The following is a 21,045-nucleotide window of genomic DNA, read 5'->3' on the forward strand; positions in this document are numbered from 1 at the left end:
TGGATAGGAACACAGAGTGTCCAACAGGAGTATGCTTTGTGAGTGTATGGTACTGGGGGTCAAACCCCAGGGCATCATATATGCCAGGTATTCACTGCACCAACTGAGCTAAAGGAATAAATAATATTTCTACAAATAAGAGGTTAACTGAAATTATAAGAGATATTTCCTGTTAAGTGCACACCCTCTCTCCTCAATTTAAATGTGGGCCACTTGCAAGACAAAAATAGCAAAGATCAGTGCATCAGTGTGTTCTCTCAGCCATGGAAAGAGCCAGTGAAGAGAAACTAGGAGATGGAAAAGATCACTTATAAGGTCTCTGGAAGCACAGTGTGTCTGGTGCTATCTGGTATAGTACTCGTCAATGCTATGAGAGCCCAGACTACGGAACTTGGCTTTTTACCTCTGCCCATGCAGCTTGTAAGGGTGTCTGCTAAGACTCAGGTGCTTTCATCTCCTGCCTCCAGCACTGGTCCACTCGACCTCACCTTGCCTGTCTTGCTAATGGCTGGTGGTGCTGGCTGAGGAAGTGGTTCTGAAACCCCAAGTGTAGATGATTAGGATTATCAGAAAGATTGCTCCCCTTTCATAAGGCTCCCAGTGTTTGCAATGGCTGCATTCTACTTCATAGCCACTGTATGGAGCTGGAAAATTAGACTTGCAGTACTTAGGAGGAAACCCATTCTGTTAATAATTCTCACACAGCATTGCTATTTACTCTTCAGATGTTTTATCATCTGTCTGTATTCTTGCAGATTTCCCAGCTACATCTCCTCGACACTACCTTTCTGGTACAAATTACCTTTGTAAAACTATATGAAGTCTGTTTTAGATTTCTTCCTGTCAAGTTTGGTAGTACATCTTTTTAAAAATGGTCTCAAGTAGGGCAGCCATGTCTTAATAGCAGCCTCTTTATCTGTAGAAGAGCCTCCCGTGCCCATGTGGGCACAGAACAGATTGTCTCTTTTCGATGCCTGTGATGAGTCACTGATGTACATACTAACTAAATCCTTTCAAAGGACAGCAAAATAAAGCCTGTTAACAGTGTAGCATCTTGCCCACCTCATTTCTCTGATCTGAAACAAGACTATTTTGACTTCCCTAGTGTATATTGACGCCCAATTCCTCTTTGCTCATCCCTTGTGTGTTCATTGAGCTGCTCATACATGCATAACTCTTTTCCATACATGACAAGCCTGAACATTCACAAATTAACAGAAAGCAAATGCCAACATAACAAGAAGGATGAGGAGGACATTGTATGTCACATGTGTGCTCTGGCAGTTAAAATATTTTCAATGTTGTGTCCTCTAACAGTAACAATACCAATATTTCTTGAAGTTCTATATTCTACATACAAATGTAATGTAAAATGATTGTTACCTAAAATTGCATCTCTATTTGAAACACTTTGACAGCCCAAACTGGGTATGTAAAGCACAATTTGAAATGTGACACAGTAGTTTATAAAGTTTGAGAAGTTTTGATTTTTGGGTTTTGAGGTTGGGTTTTTCTTAGTTTTTGTGAGAACAGTTTGAGGTCTCCCCTGTTAAATGTCTTAAGTGCATAGCATAGTTTCATGCCCTAAAGGCACAATGCACAATGCTGGATCTCTAGAACTTAACTCAGCTTTATTCACAGAGTAGCAACTCACCGCACTTCATTCCACCCAGCCTCTGACAACCAACCTATTTTTATGAGTCTGATTATTTTAGTTTTCTCATCGAAGTGGAAATGCAGCATGTGTCTTTGTGTGATTGACCTGTTTCACTTAATAATTTTCAGGTTCATCTGTGTGACACATGGCAAGATGTCCTTTTTAAAACCTAATATTCTTTGTATGTGGGTATTATGGCTAATGCTACCATTGGTAGAGTGTGGATACCTTCTTGAGATCCTGGTTTTAATCCTTTGGGATCTATTGTAGTTACCCTCTCATTGCTAAGATAAAACATCCAAGCAAAAGCAGCTGATGAGAGGAAAGTTATTTTATTGTGGCCTACGGTCTCCAGAGAAAGCTTCATGATGTCAGGGGACAACATGACATGAGTAGTCTTTCCTGAGCAGATGGAGAATAGCAAGAGAGTAAGCTAGGGCCAGTCGACCTCAAGGTCCACTCCTGATAGCATATGTTCTCCAGCAAGTCTCCACCTCCCAACCTTCCACCAGCCAAGGACCAAGCACACAAAATAAATGAGTTTATGGGAAGGTATCGAATCCAAGCCACCACAGGGTTTGTACCCAAAAGTAGGATTCCTGGATTGTGTGATGGCCCTATTTTTATTTTTGAGGAACCACCATGCTGTTTTCTGTAACAGTGGCACCATTTTACATTCCCACAAACACCATTCAGGATGCTGCTTCCCCACATCGTCACCAACACTTTTATTTTTTGGTGTGGTCATTCTAACAGGTATGAAGGGATATCCCATGATAGTTTTAATTATGTTGCACAGTCTTTTTGTATATCTGTTGTTCATTTGGACATCTTCTGTGAAGGAATGTTTGTTCAGTCAAATCTTTTGCCTCCACCCTCATACACACCTTGTTTGTTTTTTTTTTTCTTTCTTTTACTAGATGTGGCTTGCCATGCTTCCCAGGCTGTCCTTGATCTCTTAGGCTTAAGTGATCCTCCTCAATATCAGGCCCACAGGGATTTTATATCTGCCTCATTTTTTTTAAGTCATCTAGCGAGGGTAGGAATATGGCTCAGCAGTAAAAATATGTGCTTGCAAAGCCTTCTGACCTGGATCCAGTTCACAAGCACACATGAAAAGCCAGATGCAAAATGGCCCCACATATATGATCCCAAAATGGGAGACAAAGCCAGGAGAATCTAAAACTCAGAAGCCAGCTAGTCTGACTTTCATTTGTACCTAGCTGTTTGTTTGTAGCAGCAAGAGACCCTGGCTTAAAGGAGGTGGAATACGACATCTCAAAACTGTCCTCTGACCTCTACACATACACCTGTATACACATACCCCACAAATTATAAACATAAGTTTTAAAATATGTGGTTGCCTAGCTCTTCAGTTATAGGAGTTCCTAATGAGCTTTGAATATTGACCTCTGTAAGGCTTGCAAATATTTTCTGCCATTTTGTAGGTAGCCTTTTCACTATTAATTCCTTTGCTGTGTGGAGGTATTTTTGTTTGCTATAGTCCCATTTATTTCTGCATTTGTTGCTTTAAAATTTGGACGAAGATTTTCAAGTTGTTTTTATTATAAGGCTATTAGTGGAACTTGCTAACTGTCCTATTTAATTTATGAACTACAAATACTTGGGGAGAAGCAGGAGGGAGAGGAAAGAGAGAGATCAGAACCCTTAGGACTCCCTTTGAAACCAAGATGCAGGGTTGCTTCTTTTGAACACCTGAAGAGTGAGCCTGGCTCCATCTCAGCACAACCAATCCGGATTCTTAACTACAGCAGCATCATTTGAGACCCCCTGGTTCAAACTGTACCTTATACAGTATTATTTCCAACATATGCCATGTACTGACAGGATTTTATATCAAGTGTCTCCAACATATATCACAAAATAACTTGGCCTATGACTTCTAACCCAGTGACAAAGCTCAATAACATGTCACAATGCATACATATTTTACACTAACCATGTTGGGGATAGAGGTGCAGCTTAGTGATAGAGTACTTGCCTAGCATGTACAAGACCCTGAGTTCAATTCCCAGAACTGCATAGAAGTACAGAAGAAAAACAGCTTGTACACAAAAAAGTACCTACCATTTTGTCAATTAAAAAATAAAACTTTTAGCGTTTGAGAGATGGTTTAGCAGTTAAGGCACTTGCCTACAAAGTCGAAGGACCCATGTTTGATTCCCCACAATCCATGTGAGCCAGATGCACAAGGTGGCACATATGTCTAGAGTTCATTTTCAGCAGCTGGAGGCCCTGGCATGCTCATATTCCCTCCCCCCGCCCTCTCTTTCTCTTCCTCCTTCCCTCCCTCCCTCCCTCTTTCAAATACATAAAGTATTTTTTTTAAAAAAAATAGAATTTGATTGGCTGAGCCCCTGGCATGCCAGTTCTCTCTCTCTCTCTTTCCTCTTTCTCACTCTGTCTCTCTCTGTCTCTCATTCTCTCCTAAAGCACAAAGGCATCCCCAGCAAAAGAAAGGGGGGAGCTGGTGCTTTTTGTTCTGAAACAGGGTCTCATTCTGTGGCCCAGGTCGGCCTTGAATTTGAACCAGTCCTCATATATGGATGGATGGATGGATGGATGGATGGATGGATGGATGGATGGATAGAAAAAACTTTTAGGGCCAGGCATGGTGACATATTCCTGTAATCTTAACATTTAAGAGTCAGAGGCAGGAACATTGATCTTTATGACAAGAACTTATCTAAAATAAAATTTAAGTCACTGTAGTAGACAGCTCTACAATACTGGGATGATCATCCAACCAGACACAGTTGAGGAGAGGAAGGACTTTATTTCAAGCTTACAGATTCAGGGGATGTTTCATCAGTGGTAGAATAAGCTGACTCCCTTTCACAAACTCAAGCAGAGAGAGAACCAAACAGTTAGCAAATACCAAAAAGCAGCAACCAGGGACCCTGCCAGAGTTCAAACTTTTCTATATACCACTGGGCTGGAATTCAGAATTGGTTTGCTCCCAGTGATACATTCCCCCCTCCCCCCATAGCAGGAGTCTGCCTGCTAGGGACTGATGCTGCAAACTCAATTTTAGTCAAGCACCTGAGTCTTTGGGCCCATACATTCAAACTACTATAGTCACCTTTTCTAGATTTTTTTTTTTTCTGGTAATGCTTTATATTAGGGATCTTTTCTTCTAACACTTTATATTAGGGACTTGGTTTTTCCCATACTTGGGATGAGTTAGTATTTTAAAGGCTACATTTTAGGCTGGAGAGATGGTTCTGTTGCTAAAGACTATTTTCAGATATGTTGTGTTGCAGCTTCACTTTCTCCTCTCAAATTTAACTGAGGATTGGGGTTTAAATTCTTTGTTGCTTATTTTTAGGTTAATAGGACAAATGCTTATTCAGCATTGTATCTCTATTCTCAGGCTTGATTTGACAAATCTTGCCATCATACTTCATCTTTGTGACCCACTGTGTAAGCATTCACTAGTGAACCAAAAGTCTTACTAGTAGTAAGACTGACAGTGGCTTTAATAAGGTGATCAGAGAGTTATGTGGAGCACATGCACATTATAACCTCAGTTACTGCTGTTTCCGTCAAGTTTAGTGTTTCAGCAAACCTGTCTCATCATTAGTCAGCATTCATCATTCATTAGTTAATAATACACAACACAAAAACTATAACTTCATCAAAGGACCTAAGAGTCAAGGATAAGAAAGACATACAAAGGAAGTTGATATAATTTTTAAAATAAGTAAAGAGAATATATATCAGGTGTTGGCTTTTTAAAAGTGATACTGGGGGGGCTGGAGAGATGGCTTAGCAGTTAAGCGCTTGCCTGTGAAGCCTAAGGACCCTGGTTCGAGGCTCGGTTTCCCAGGTCCCACGTTAGCCAGATGCACAAGGGGGCGCACGCGTCTGGAGTTCATTTGCAATGGCTGGAAGCCCTGGCGTGCCCATTCTCTCTCTCCCTCTATCTGTCTTTCTCCCTATGTCTGTCGCTCTCAAATAAATAAATAAAAAATGAACAAAAAAAATTTTCTTCTTAAAAAGTGATACTGGGGCTTAAGCCCAGGACTTCATATATGCTAGGCAAGTACTCTACCATTGTACCTTATTCCCAGGGGTGTGTGTGTATGTGTGTGTGTGTTGGCTAGAGAACAACCTTGGGTGTTATTCCTCAGGTGCTGCCCACCTTCCTTGAGACAAGGTCTCTCATTGGTCTTGAGCTTCCAAGTAGACTAGAGTGGCTGGGCTGTGATCTCTAGGGATCTTCCTGCCTCTGCCTCCCCAGCATTGGGATTACAGGCACATGTTGTTACACTAGCTTTGTGTTTTCTGTGGGTTCTTGAGATCAAACTCAGCTCCTTTTGCTTGCAGGGTAAGCACCCTACCCATTCCCCTCCCCCAGCTCTTCTTTTTAAAATATTTTATCACAGAAGAACTGCTAGTAGGTGAAGACTTACAAGTCATTTTTATGGTAAGCGCCATAGCATATTGGCTTTTTTTAAAAAAGAAAAAATGGTTTCCTAACCCCCTTCTTAAATTAAAAACTCCGATAAGAGGTGGGGCATCAGTGGAGCAGTGTTACAGTCTTGAGGAACACAGAACACCAGCTGCTCCCTGTCTATGTTTTGGTTTTCATTTGGGGAACAAAAATAGAACTGGTCATGTTTTGTATGATGGTGTTCAGATGTAAAAACTTAAAAGAATGTATTCTTTTCATTCCTGGAGGCCAGAGATTTCTTGTCCTACCAGGCAAATCCTCTTTTGTTCTGTTAGAGGTGACACTTGGGTCATCTATGTGATTTGTCTCAATCAAACCTAAAATGTCATGCTTGCTCTTTCTTCTGTATTGAAACTAACTTTGGAGCTAACTTCTTCCATGTGACCCAGCTTATCTCTGCCTGCTGCTCTTCCCAGGGCACAGGCCTTTCTTCATAGAGAAGTTGGCTTTGCTGGTTGCTGTGACAGTTTACTACCTCACTCTTTTATGACATTGCTTCACTGGGGTGTTTTATTTTATCTTATTTTATTTTATTTTATTTTATTTTTTAAACCATTTGAAACCCATGAATATTATTTACAGTTTGATAGAACACTTGTGATACATTTTAAGTATCAGAAAGTATCAGAAAGCCCAGCCCACACTAGCTGAGGCACAAATGAAATTTACCATGTCACATAGTAGAAGTCCAACATTAAATAAGTCCTTCAACTGGGGACCAGATCCCTGTTTCCCAATTCCAAGTTTATTTTTACGTGATAGGATGATAGAAGCACCAGCTCTTTATCCTCCCCAATTCTGACTGTAAAGAGAGACCATTTTGTCAGGTTTTAGGCCTACCTTTCATTCACCTGATTAAGTGCCCATCTCTTCACAGTAGATCCTATGCAGAGAAGAGACTGTGCTGATTGGCCTAGATGTGGGCCATAGATTTATATTAAATATGGTACCTAATAAGGCAAGGAGTATTATTGAAAATAAGGGTAAAATTCATTAGGAGGACATAGGATTTCAAAGCATATATACACCTAGTAACAGTTTCAAAATACATAAAGCAACAGCTGAACTTCAGGTGAAATAAACATGTCCACATTGTAGCAAAAGATTTTAGCTGTCTCCTCAGGGAGAGACCAGAGTGACAGTTATACTGATATTGCAGTCAGGCTCACATTCCTGGCAGAAATCACCTGACCAAGAGCAGCTTGTGGGAAAAAAAGGTTAACTTTGGCTTACAGGCTCGAGGGGAAGCTCCACAATGGCAGGGGGAAACAATGACATGAGCAGAAGGTGGACATCACCCCCTGGACAACATAAGGTGGACAATAGCAACAGGAGAGTGTGCCAAACACTGGCATGGGGAAACTGGCTTATAACACTCATAAGCCCGCCCCCAACAATACACTCCCTCCAGGAGGCATTAATTCCAAAATTGCCATCAGCTGGGGACCTAACATTCAGACCACCTAAGTTTATGGAGGACACCTGAGTCAAACCACCACAACTGATCATCAAATTGGCAAATTTGATCTAACTGGTACTCCATTACAGCAGAATACACTCACCTTTCAAATGAACATGCAAGATCCAGCAATATAGACAATATTCTGGCCCATAATCCAGTATTGATAAGCGTAACAGAATGAAACCCAAGGCCCAAAAGAAATAAATAAAAGTTGAAATTATACAAAGCATACCACAACAGAATGAAATTCAAAATCGATATTGGATATCTGGAAAACATTCCACACACTGAGAACTTAAACAACATACTCTAGCTCATAGATTAAAGGAGAAATCACATGAAACCCTAGAAAATACTTCAAATGGATTGAAAAGAAAAACATAACAATTTGAAGAATATAGCTAAAATTGTACTGAATGGGAAATTTATCCCATCGAATACTTATATTAGAAAAGGAAATATTTTTTTTCTTAAGTTGGTAAGCTGAGTATGCTTTCACCATAAGAAACTAGACTAACCAACATAAAAGTACTAAGGAGCAGCTATCAGTGAAACAAGAAATCCAATGGAGGAAAAAGAAGTCAAGATCTCCTTTACTATGACTATAAAGAGAACTTTTGCCACACAGGTTATGGATGAAGATTGTTTATGGTTTTGTAGTTTTGGGTCTTGGAGGGTGTTTTTATTTGCAGTTTGGTTTTCAAAAAAAAAACCCAGTTTCTCACTATGTACCCCTTGCCTAATACTGGTTACCCTTCTGAGTGCTTGGAATAAAGATGTATACCACCATATACAGCTTGGTTGGGTTTCCAGAGTGCTGGGGAATCAAACTCAGCCCCTCATACTTGCAAAGCAAGCATTCTAGTACTGAGTCATACCCTCCTCACACATCAGTTAATAATTTTCAGGGCAGTTCAGTCAGGTCTTTCTTTTCTTGTGTATTCTAGCATGCTTCCATTCATAATGCAATGTGTGATACTGAAACCTGCTTCTGTAGAAGTGTTAAATTAATGAACACTGACTCCAAAAAAATTGTGGGGCATTGTTTTATGTCTCAGCATTGTTTACCTATTTATACCATGAATAGAGGTTTTCTGTCACTCAGCCATGAATCATGAAGTGCCTTTTACCACATGACCAGATGGAGTCCATTGTTTTCTTTTCCTGCTGTGCATATATAACCAGATGATTGGTATTTTGAAGTACTGATTTTCTATGTTCATTTTTATTACTGATACTTGAATGTAACTCACTTATCCAAGTAATGAAGCCAACTTTCAAAGTATTGTTTTAGACTATGACATTTCATATTTTTAAACCTTGTGACTATGGTTCAATTTAGAGTTGAGATAAAGTCATCAGAGAGAAATAAGTTAAAATTATAATTTTAATTATCCATATTTTGAAATGGAAACAGGTTTTGAGTATTTGGTTATATTTATTGTTATACTTTTGTATATACTCTGTTCTTTATAACATGATCAGTCATCAGTAAATAAAAGAGCCAAGTTTGGTGACACTCACCTATAATCCCAGTCTTGAGTATCTGAGGTAGGAGGATTATGAGTTCAAAACTAACCTAGGCTACAGAATGAGTTATAGGCAAGCCTTAGCAACTATAGCAAGGCCTTTTCTCCTAGGATGGATACATGGATGGATGGATGGATGGATGGATGGATGGATGGATGGGCTGATAAGAGAGATTTGCTATGTCTACTCCTTATTCCTGGTACAGATTGATGATACAGAGTGAGGTGCCATTCAGTCAGCTTAGAACAGAACACTGGCACCAGATGCCAGCCAGGTTTATTCCAACAGTAATAGTCATGTACAACTCTAAGCAACTTCACCTGCTTTTACTAATAACCTACCTGTAATTTTAGAGGGATTTTTTTCCCCCACATAGACATAGTAATGTCTGAGGAAATAGATGAATTATGAAGGAGTCCATAAAGGAATATAACACTGCTAATAAATCCTTATATTGAATTATAATCAATGTACTATTAGTAGTAGATTTAATAATTCATTTTTTTCTGCACATTTAAAGTATTGTGTCATATACCATTTAATAGAACCGGTTTACATAATGTTCTTCCTGTGGGAGAGCTTACTCCGTTACTCTAACAGTCACCTGCTAGTAAGTGAGAACTGTCACAGCCTGGCTGTGCTCCTTTAACTTCCCTGTGGCTTACTTAGTTCTTACAGTTTGGAGCATCATTACTAGTCATATGGCCAGTGTAAGGCTAGGTGGCTTTTATGGCATTTCCTTCTATTTTGAAGTTTTCTCTGACTTGGAATGTCAGGTAACCAGTTTTCTGCCATTTGTCATCCTGATCAGTGTGCTGCTCCTGCCTGTTAACACTTGTGTGGTTCGGTACATGCCATCAGAGCCCCTGCGGATCCTCCCTGGGCGAGTTCCTGCAGCAGCAGCTGTTGGCATGTAGACCTCCTCACCAGCTGTCCCACGCCTCCCTGACTTCGGTTGCTCTGGCCACTGTCCTCCTCCTGTTGTTCTAGGAACTTACTATCTCAGACTTTTACTTAAAATTGTGCTTCAGGGCTGGAGAGATGGCTTAGCGGTTAAGCGCTTGCCTGTGAAACCTAAGGACCCCGGTTCGAGGCTCGATTCCCCAGGTCCCACGTTAGCCAGATGCACAAGGGGGCGCACGCGTCTGGAGTTCGTTTGCAGTGCTGGAAGCCCTGGTGCGCCCATTCTCTCTCTCTCCCTCTGTCTGTCTTTCTCTCTGTGTCTGTCGCTCTCAAATAAATAAATAAAAATAAAAAAAAATAAAATAAAATAAAATGAAAATTGTGCTTCAGCAAGGGCCTGGTACATTTCTTTTGTCTTCCCTGCTGTGGCCACTATCTTACAGATCTTTCAAATTGGCCAGCAGGAGTTTAAAAGCAGTTAGCATCTTTGACTTGATTTAATTAAACATCAGGCAAGACACTAAATATACCCCACTTTTAGTTACCTGATGCACCTTTTTTCCCAAGGGACCCCTATACAGACTTGTGTATTTATTGAGAATGATCATGTACAATATTATATACATCCTCTTTTCACAAAATATATCAAAATACTTTAACTGAAGTGACAGAATTAAAATTGTAAATTTTATATCATATTGATCAAAAAATTTTTAATGTCTAAACCGGGCGTGGTGGCGCATGCCTTTAATCCCAGCACTTGGGAGGCAGAGGTAGGAGGATCACCGTGAGTTCAAGGCCACCCTGAGACTCCATAGTGAATTCAGGTCAGTCTGGGCCAGAGTGAGACCCTACCTCGAAAAACCAAAAAAAAAAAAAAAAAAAAAAAAAAAAAAAAAAAAAAAAAAAAAATTAAAATGTCTTCATGAGACTGATGTGTGGTAATTTGAGTGCACTCTAGCTCAGCATGTTGGCACACATTTCTAATCCCAGGACATAGGATACTGGGAAAAGAGGAACACATGTCCAGCCTGGGCTATGTAGCAAGATGAGATAGATTTAGATTCGAGTAGATAGATATTGATATATATATTATTCAAATGCATTGACAAAAAATGGAGAGTGGGGAAGAAACAGCCTTTTGTGCATGGCTGCCTGTCTACTTACAGTCTTTCCACTTGATTTGCTCATGTGTTGCCTTCCTTCGCTGCCCAGAACCATGCTGGAGGACTGACTCAGTAGAGCCTCTCAAATTAAAAGCTACAGCTGAAATGTCATCGTCACCTTCCCCAGCAAAACTTCACTGCCCCAGTGTTTCCCTCACCCCCCCGCGTGGTCTGCATTTGCAGCAGGCACCGGGTCTTCTGCCTTTGCTGCTGCATCTAGAAGGAAGATGTGATTGGCCTGAAGGGGCAGTGACGCTAATGCTGCATTTTTCTTCCTGCAGCACGAATTTCTTTTGTAGTTTTCTATTATTAGCATTCAAACTGGAGGTGTGCCTGCTGTAAACGTGGCAAGGAGCAGGTGTGCTCATTTCCTCATGTAAGGGCAAGTTTCAATCAGTATAAAACAGGCCCCTTTGAGATTGACGAGTGTTTACCAAGCACTAGCTCAGGAGACACAGGACGTCAGCTTGTGCCTCTCAGTGTACCACCCATCTCACATGCTCTGGGTCCTTTTCAGCTGGATTGAAACCAGTGGTAAGACTGCTGGGGTCCACTAAAGAGCAGAGCCTTCTGCTTTAACAGAGCAATTAACATGAAAGCTGTGCACTGGCGAAAAGCAGTCTCAAAGGCCTTGGTAATAAAGTTGTCTTTTTCTAGTTGCAAAAGAGAAGAAGGCATTAAAACTAGTTGGTCATTCTGTTTGTTCATTAAGGTCTCAGCCATCTATGTATCCTGTCCTTCTTGTCAAGATGGACAACAGCTTTAGAGGCAGCCTAAGAGAGTCCTAGACCTGCGGCCCGCTTAGGCGGCCTTCCTGAGGACCGTCCTGACTTCACTATACAGCTGTGTGCGGCCACTGATTGCTCTTTGGGGTTATCTTGCCAAAACCCCTTCCCAAAGACATCATTTCTGATAAGTTGATCAAATGATTTGTTTCAAATAGTGACATTGATAAAAGAGTTGGTTCCTCTGTCACCTTACAAAGCCAGTATGTCTTTAAAGTCAAACAGCCAGTAGACATCAAAAGCAGAGGCTGGTTTCTGCTTGGAAGAAAGGGTGTCCAGTAACTTGATGGATGTACCAGAGTAAGATGATGCTGGTGCCTCATTCATTACACACTTCCTTCAGCTCAACGGTCAGCAACTCAAGAAAGAGCCAAGGAGGCCTTCAAGAGAGGGACTAGATGGGAAGAAGGGACTCAAAGGGATGGAGATAAGGGAAGGGTGACAGAAGAAGGTCATGATTGCATACATTATGTACATATACAAAAATTGTCAATAAAAAATTTTAATTAAAAATTTTTTATAAACAGGACTTTAAAAAGATAAAACATTTTCCTGGTTTATATCAAATACTAACAAAATTCTTAGATTTCTCAGTTAACAACTAAGAATCATTAATTGAAAATGAGAGCTGGAGGTAAGGAAGGTGAAAAAACTGACAGCTTTGGAGATGAGAACACAAAAGCAGAAAAGCACAGACTTAGGAAAAATATCTGAGGCTCTTTAGATAAAAGATGTTTTTAAAATGGCATTAAGTCTCCCATAATGAGTGTCTATTAATTGTTTATGTTGACAAAGATGTATTGGTTTTTATTCCTCAAGTACTTCCCAGCTGCAGATGAATGTACTACAGAAAGGGTAGAGAATGCCAGGCACAAGTTACTGTTGCCTGGTGAGCATGGTGGCACCCACCTATGTCCTCGCACTGAGGAAGTGGGGGAAAGAGGAGCAGCGTCCAGGGCCAGCCTGGATTCCATAGACACTTCTTTCTCAACAACCCAAGAGATGGAGATGTACGTGGCTCAGTGAGAGAGCTTGTCTACCATATGCCAGACTCTGCACTCAATCCGTAGCACCACCCCTAAAAAAGATACCCCAGTGGTTTAGGGCTTTGCTCTAAAGCCTCTCATGACCCATTTCAGCCTTTCTCTTCTCCATATGCACCTCAGTTCCTTCTTAGCAGCCTCCTAAGCAGAAATAATCCCCAACGTGGAACTTTTGACCTTTTAACTATTTTTGAATGCCCATTACATTTTGATTAACTGGTTTCTAAAATGGGTAATTAAAGTACAACCATATCTAGTAAAATTGGTGGCAGCTGTCTTGCCTGCAGGATATAGCACCTGCCTCCATTGTGCTAGATCATGCTGGACAACTGAAGAGCCATTTCTTTCAATTGGCACATAATTGCACTATTTATGAGGTACAGCATGATGTTGTAACATAAGTGCGTAAGTGTAATGACCAGATGAAGATAGCAGCATCAGCCACTCAGGCATCGATCACTGCACTGTCTTAGAACATTGAATCATAGCAACTAACCGTTGTTAACTAGAGTTAACCCCACTGCCAATTAGAAACTGTTTCTCAGCCAGGTAGCACATGCCTGTAACCTCAGCACTTGGGAAGTAGCATCAGGAGGATCAAGAGTTCAAGGCCACATGTTCTCCCTCATATGTGGATCCTAGCTACAGATGATTGGGCTTCTGTGTGAGAAGGAGAATACTTAGTAGCAGAGGCCAGTAAGTTAAAAAGATATAAAGGGAAGAGAAAGGAAGGGAGGAGGGTACTTAATAGGTTGGTATTGTATATATGTAAGTAGAATGATTGAGATGGGGAGGTAATATGATGGAGAATGGAATGTCAAAGGGGAAAGTGCGGGGGGGGAGGGTATTACCATGGGATTTTTTTTTATAATCATGGAAAATGTTAATAAAAATTAAATTTAAAAAAAAGAGTTCAAGGCCATCTTTAGCTATCTACTGAGTTCAAGGCCAGCCTGAACTACATGAGACTATCTTTTAAAAGCTTCAAGGAAAAGAGGAGGAAGAGGAGAGGCAGTGGCTATTCCTTCAATCCAGTCACACCCCTGTACCCATTAATCTTCCTCTGTCCATCCCCACTTTAGTAATAATCACTGTTCTCTCTACTGAAGTCAGCATTTTCAGCTTCCACATACAAATGAGAATTAGAGTGTGTCTTTCTGTGCCTGACTTGTTTCACTTAGCATAATGCCCTCCAGGATACAGGCTAATCTAAATTCTATGATCTGTGCAGTTGATGTCCTCAAGATACCATTTTCTCAATTTGTAAAGTATGTGATATCAACTTCACTGATAACGTAAAACTGCACATAGAATGCAACATTTACATAAGCCTCAAATAACGTGAAATTTCACATTTAGAAGAAGATATGTATCACTCAGTCCTTGACATGGGGTAGTATGGTCTCAGTGACATCAGCAAAGAAGCTTGCTTTGAGCCCAGTATCCTGCTCTACGCTCCTGGCCAGCCCTACTTCCTCACCCCTGTTTCTCCAAACTACTCATTGGCTTTAGCTGAACTTACTTCTGATGCAAAGACTGCATCACCTGTGGACTCCCTGTGCCCTCTGACCTCAGTGGCATCTCCACCACTCCTGCACAGCCACCAGCTCCCGTTTCCTTCCAACTCTATTCAAAGCCAGCTGCCTGCCTGGATGCCATCTGCAGTTGATGCTAGGACCCTGCCCTTTCAGAGTCTTCTTTCCCACAGATCTTCTATCAGCCTTGCCCTCCCTTCCAAACTGGCTCCCTTATTTCTGTATCCCTATCATCATCATCTTCCCCCACATGCCAGGTCTCAGACCCTAATTGTTATCCTTGGTCCCTCTCTTCTCCTTCACCTCCAGTTTTATTAGTTCCCACTCATCTCTACTGCCCGAGTTCACATCCATGCTGCCACTTCCTGGATGGCTGCCAGAGTATCCTACCTAGTCTGTTTTCCTTCCCTCTTACCATCTTGACTTGTGTCCCTCTCCTTAAAAAGCTCCTGTGCCTATGACATTGCATTGCTCACTGGACAGGGAAGGACCACGTCTGCCTCTCTGGTCTCCTATGCCGGTTATTGCTCCGCCACCTCTGAATTGGAAACACTACCTCCACATTGTTTCCTTCACACCTGTGTCTTGGATTTCTGTGGAACAAGCTCTCCTGATGTGCCCTTCTCATCATGTGCATGTATACACACACATCTGTTAAAGTCACCCTCTCATTGCTGGGACAAAACACCCAAGTAAAAGTAGCTTATGGAAGGAAAGAGTTTATTTTAGCATGGGAGAGCAGAGACTGGGCATGACATCTTGCCACAGCAGTGGACAGGTAGCAACAAGAGTGAGCAAGCTCTGGGCAGGGGAGCTTGGACTATAACACCCCAAGGCCCACGTCAGATGGCACACCTCCTCCAGCAAGGATTCACCTCCCAAATTGCCACCATCCATGGATTGAGTGTGAGGCTTATTCACCAACACATGAGGCTATGGGAGACATTTCACAATCAAACTACCACAAGGTTCAATCTTCCCTTACAGGCTTAATCACATCTGCTGTCTGAGGGCTCAGCGCATAGGCTGTGTCCTTAGCCCAAGCAGCTCCCCTCTCCAGCTCCCCACCCTCACTTTGGGCACTCTCATTAACTCACACTGTTTCTATCAGGAAAAATCTACCATGAATTCCCTAATTCCACAGCCTTTGTCTTCACTTAATGAATACTTACTATGTCATTACTTAATAACTGTTTATGAATGAATAAAAACTACCTAATGAATGAAGACATTTCATTGTGATGACCTCTGGAAGAAGACAGAAAGGATGTAGTTTAATGTTCTATAGTCATAGTATCACAGAACAAAGGGAATTTAAGAAATATAAATTTTAGATGTAAAACAGTGGCTGGATGCCCTGGTGTGCCCATTCTCTCTCTGTCTCAAATAAGTAAGTAAAATATTTTTTAAAACTCTGTCTTAAGGAAATCAAGCAAAAGAGCAATAGAGTAGGATGCCGACATCTGGCCTCCACACAGGGTGCACATGCATATGCACACACACACACACACACACACACATATACACATGCATACACCTCACACACGTTATACACACCCCAGGAAAACATATTGAAACCTTTTCTTCAGCATACGTAATATGAGCATGCCTTTCAAAAATGTCATATTCTCCAGTGCTATCAGGAAGGTGAGTGTGGGGGTGAGTTCTATTGTAATATCTGTGTAGTCATTACTGCTTGCCAAAATCCTTTACCTAATTAAAAAAAAAAAAAAAAAAACACCTTCTACTCTATTTGCTCCTCCAATGTAACTTCAGAATGTTATCATAAAGTAATTGGCAGATACAGAAACTTCCACCATACTTTATTCTGTTTTGGTCACTCTTTCAAACAAGTCGTACGTATCTGTCCTGAGATCTGTCCACCGTTGGGCCAATTTCTATCCCAAAGACTTTGTCTAAAGTGACCCCCAGGCATTGCGATGATTTGGCCATTATATAACTCGGCATGAGCCAGCGCTGTCAGCTCCCCGTTCCCATCAGAGGGGATGAGGGGGGGCTGCGTGCTCACCCACTTTCATTCGCTCGGAGGAGCACAGACAAGCACTGGGACATCACAGTGTATCTGACAGTTGATCTTGGGCTCTGCTTCAGCAACTCCAGGAAATGCTTGCAATTTCTGGTCTCTGAACATCATTAACATTCCAGAAGCAACTGTGTCTATATTCCTGACCCTTTTCCATAAAAAATGGAAAAAGAATTGTGGCCTACTTCTCAAAGTCAACAAAAAATTTTGTACTCAAGCATGCTCAACATCGGCCACGGCCACAAATACCCCTCGAAGTAAACCTTGTGTTCTCTGCCACGGCCCTAGATGGACATTCGGGCCAGTGGTCATATTTTGAATTCTGATGACACCATATGTCACTGGTTCTAGTAGGTACATTTTACATTTCAGCTTTTGAAAATTTTTTTTAATCAGAAGTTTTTCATAATTGGCATGGTTTTTCTGGATGGAACATACTACATTTATGGCATCTTAGGTTTGAAGATTTTATGTACATGTATATGTATGTATGTATATGTATACACACATACACATTTACACATATATCCTAAAATCACTGACTTCATTTCTCAGCCCATGTCTACACCTACTGTAACGGTAGTGGAAGAAGGCATGCCTATCTGTGCATTTCACTGTGCAGTAGAGATGTATTGAAATCAAATCATCACTGTAGTTTTTCACTTGTTTTACTGTTTCCTGTAAGAATAAATTATCTTAATAAACCTGACTTCATGCATGTCAGCTGATATCCATGTACTTTCTCCTCTTTCATTTCTCTAGTGCAGTTTCAACCAATCTTTGCTCAGAAATCTTAAATCGTTAGCATTAATACTCAAGATTTTCTAATTTTATTCTTTAATGTTCAGGGTTGGCTTCATCACTTCTCTGTTCTAGAAATATTTGTTCACTTGAGGTATGCTAGAATAATTTATCTTTGCTATGCATAAGAGTCTGTGGGAGGGCTGGGGAGATGGCTCAGCAATTAAAGGCACTAGCTTGCAAGGTCTGCAGGCCCTCGTTCAAGTCCCGGTACTTACATGAAGCCTGATGCACAAAGTGGTGCATATGTCTGGAGTTTGATTGTAGTGACAGGAGGCGCTGGTGCACCCATACGCATACACACATTCATTCTCTCTCTGTGGCTCCCCTCCAACACACCATTCATAAATAAAAGTCTGGAAGTGGGAGAGCCAGATGTGGTGGTGCATGCCTTTAATTCCAGCACTGAGGAAGCTGAGATGAGAGAAACACCTTGAGTTTGAGGCCAGCCTGAGGCTACAGAGTGAGTTTCAGGTCAGCCTGGGCTACCATGAAATACTGCCTTTAAAGAAAAGCTCTCATGTAAAGGTGCTTGCCAAGCCTTGTGGCCTAGGTTCAGTTCCCCAGTGCCCATATAAAGCCAGATGCACAGAGTGGCACATGCATGTGGAGTTCATTTGCAGAGGCAAGAGGCCCTAGCATGTTCGTTCGCTCACTCGCTCTCTCTTTCTCTCAATAAATAAATAATTTTTTAATCCTGTGGGAGCTGGTGTGGTACAAGACTGTGAGTTCCAGGCCACCTTGGGAGAAGACTGTCTCAAAAAATAAAAATCTATGAATATCTTAGCATTTAAAAAAATTCTATCTTCTTTGGGATTTCCTTAGGGAAAAGGAATCAAATTCAGTTAAACATTAAGATATAGAATGATTGGTGAGTTACTGCTTGAGGTCTCTCATTAACTGTTGCTTCTGTCATTTGTAAGATGTATCGATTCTCTATGCTAACACAGTATTGGATGTTTTGAGTAGAAATTGGCCCTTTCTAATGATTCGGTTGGAGCCAGTCAGTTGTCCCCTTTCACATGTGTGACCCACTGTGTCCACACAAACTGGGATCATCTGCCAACATCCTTCCAGAACCAAGACACGCTCCATGCTACTCACAGCCCTCTTCATGTCACCACACTCGAGCATGCAGGGTTTGTATGGCATGGGGAAGAGGCTGCTTGTGCCTGAGGAGACTCTTTAGACAGTTTTATGATAAAAAATTGTTTTCAGAAGGAAATTGCAGAGTATCAATTTATTGTGTCATCAAGGTAAAAGAGGAAATAAGGCTCTGGGGAAAATAACAACTAACTTCTTATCAGTTCCACTGAAGCCAAGTTGTTGTGTGGCTTATATGTTGGTGCTTTGATATGAAGCCTCTTCTCATGTGCCTCCCTTTTCCCCACCTTGCCCTGTTCTTTTTCAGGTCCATACATTCCGAGGGCCACACTGGTGTGAATACTGTGCCAACTTCATGTGGGGCCTCATTGCTCAGGGAGTGAAATGCGCAGGTAAGAGCGCCTCCCTCGTGAGAACTAAGGTTGGAGATGTCCCATCACACACAACCAGCCCGGAGCCCGGCCTTCTCTCAGACCTGCCTTCTTAGGCAGCTGCTTTGGAAGCTGACGTTTAATCTGCCCTCAACTCCTCACACTTGATGGACAGAGCAGTAGGGATCTGGTATGAGTCTACTGAGGAGAGAAGTCTGTTTCAGACCCAATAATAGGAGATAAAAGTAAGGCAGTTATATTTAATACTTGTCTTTGGTGTTGTAGTAACAAACTTAAAAAAGTGAGTTTTTTTAAAGTAGTGTGCAAGGACCTATGTTGCCTTGGAAACTGAATTTTAAAGATGGCTTGTTAAACAGGATTGTCCTTACTAAATATTTTGTAAAGTCAGACTTTTAAAATAAGTCTGTGAATTTACTTTCAAAGGTAGTTACCAAGTTCTGGGAGGAAAAAAAAAAAACACTTCATATTTTCTCTGTGACATTTTAAAGTATTGGATATAACAACTTTTTGTAAAATATAACTCTGGTATTTTAGATTTAAATTTAGGTACTTTAGGTTTTACACAAAGAAATGCTAAATAAGCTGGGTGTGGTGGCACATGCCTTTAATCCCAGGAGGCAGAAGTAGGAGCTGAGAGTTCAAGGCCAGCCTGAGATTACATAGTGAATTCCAGGTCAACTTGAGCTAGAGTAAGACCCTACCTCAAAAAAAAAAAAAAAGAAGAAGAAGAAGAATACTAAACATGAGCATATTTTAAAAACAACTTAAATCTGTTTTCCCAGATCGCTATCCTAACTAACCCCAAATAATGTAATTTTCTTTGTCTTACCAAAGTGTGTGTGTTTGTGTGCGTGTATACATTTCAGGGATTTATTTCAATACTCTGTGAGGTGAAGTAGTTATTTATAGCATGTGAATTTTATTTGTATAGAACAACTAACTATTCTTAACTACCCATTTATTCAAACTACTATAAATTCTAGCATAGGCTTAAAAATGACTGTGTAAGTTTTAAATTTGAAGTATTTGATCATTTAATTTGTAAAATTAATATATTTTATATATCTTTAATGTACACTAAAAGTAAATTATTTCAAAATGGTAATTTTCAGGATTATCATTGTAAATATCTTTATTTCTCTCATGGCCTGATTTTCAAATGCAAAGTTCTTATTGTCCATTATATGCAAAAATTTCTGAAGTCCTATTTTTCATATTTCTAAGTCTCATCTTCTTGAGTGGCAAAGCACAATGTGTATTGCATATGAGCAGCCCAAGTCACTCTTACTCCGTTACTGTTCCTGAGCACCCCTAAAGCATAATCAGGCTCCCAGCAGGTCACTGGCCAGTCCCACTCAGAACCCTTCGGCCACTGGGAGAAGGATAAGACTGGTATAGTGTGGCCTTGATGTGTACAGAGGGGTCTGCAAGGATGTGCCTTGGCTCCAGGTCCAGTTTCAGAATCCTCAAAGTAGCCACATTGGGAAGGCCTTGGCAATGCAGCTGGGCTAGAGGCCCCATTGTGGGCTGGAAAGTGCTGCCAGTCAAGTGGGAGCAGTGAGATGGTCTGCACCGTGGTCTTTCAGAGGCCAATCAAGTACTGCCCTGCAGAGTCCCCACCCTTGACCAGCTGACACTGCAACACTTCCTCTAACATTTCATGATGGTGGCTGTTCTTTCATGATAGTACTGACTACTACATTTTGAAAGAATGAAGGCTACGTAAGTCAGCTGTCAGCAAAGAACAGAGACAACATGTGTGAATAATGTGTGGTAATATGCTATAGTCCTGAATCATATTTGGAAGAAATATTTGAGAACATTTGTTGTAGTGATAACATCCTAGAAAAGGAGAAGGTGTTCAACCCTTAGCCCTCATCACCTTCCCTCACTCCACCTCACCTATAAGCAAATGGCAGAGGCTGAAAGCAAAACATTGAGAGTTTTTCATTCTATCCTTAAAAGTATTATGCCTGTGGGACTTGAACCATATTAACATATAATGTAAACATATGTGGACCTACTTTTTAAAATGCAGAGGGGTGGTGTTTAGACTCAAATATAGTTCTGTTTACTTTGACAACTAATTACATTTGCAACAATAATGGAGTTCTGAGCTATAAAGTGATTCCAATTCATCTGGCCT

General features: G+C 41.0%; 1 protein-coding gene across 4 annotated transcripts in view; it reads left to right on the forward strand.

Moving 5' to 3' along the window:
* The window catches only part of Chn1 (chimerin 1), a 206,388-nt gene that overhangs the window by 163,936 nt on the left and 21,407 nt on the right, over positions 1 to 21,045 (forward strand). For all 4 annotated transcript variants that reach the window (XM_045147786.1, XM_045147787.1, XM_045147788.1 and 1 more), the window contains one exon: positions 18,815 to 18,899. In XM_045147786.1, coding sequence (XP_045003721.1) covers positions 18,815 to 18,899 — 85 coding nt within the window. The remainder of the gene's footprint in view (positions 1 to 18,814; positions 18,900 to 21,045) is intronic.

Source organism: Jaculus jaculus, chromosome 4 (genome assembly GCF_020740685.1).
Source record: "Jaculus jaculus isolate mJacJac1 chromosome 4, mJacJac1.mat.Y.cur, whole genome shotgun sequence".
Classification (NCBI taxonomy): Eukaryota; Metazoa; Chordata; class Mammalia; order Rodentia; family Dipodidae; genus Jaculus; species Jaculus jaculus.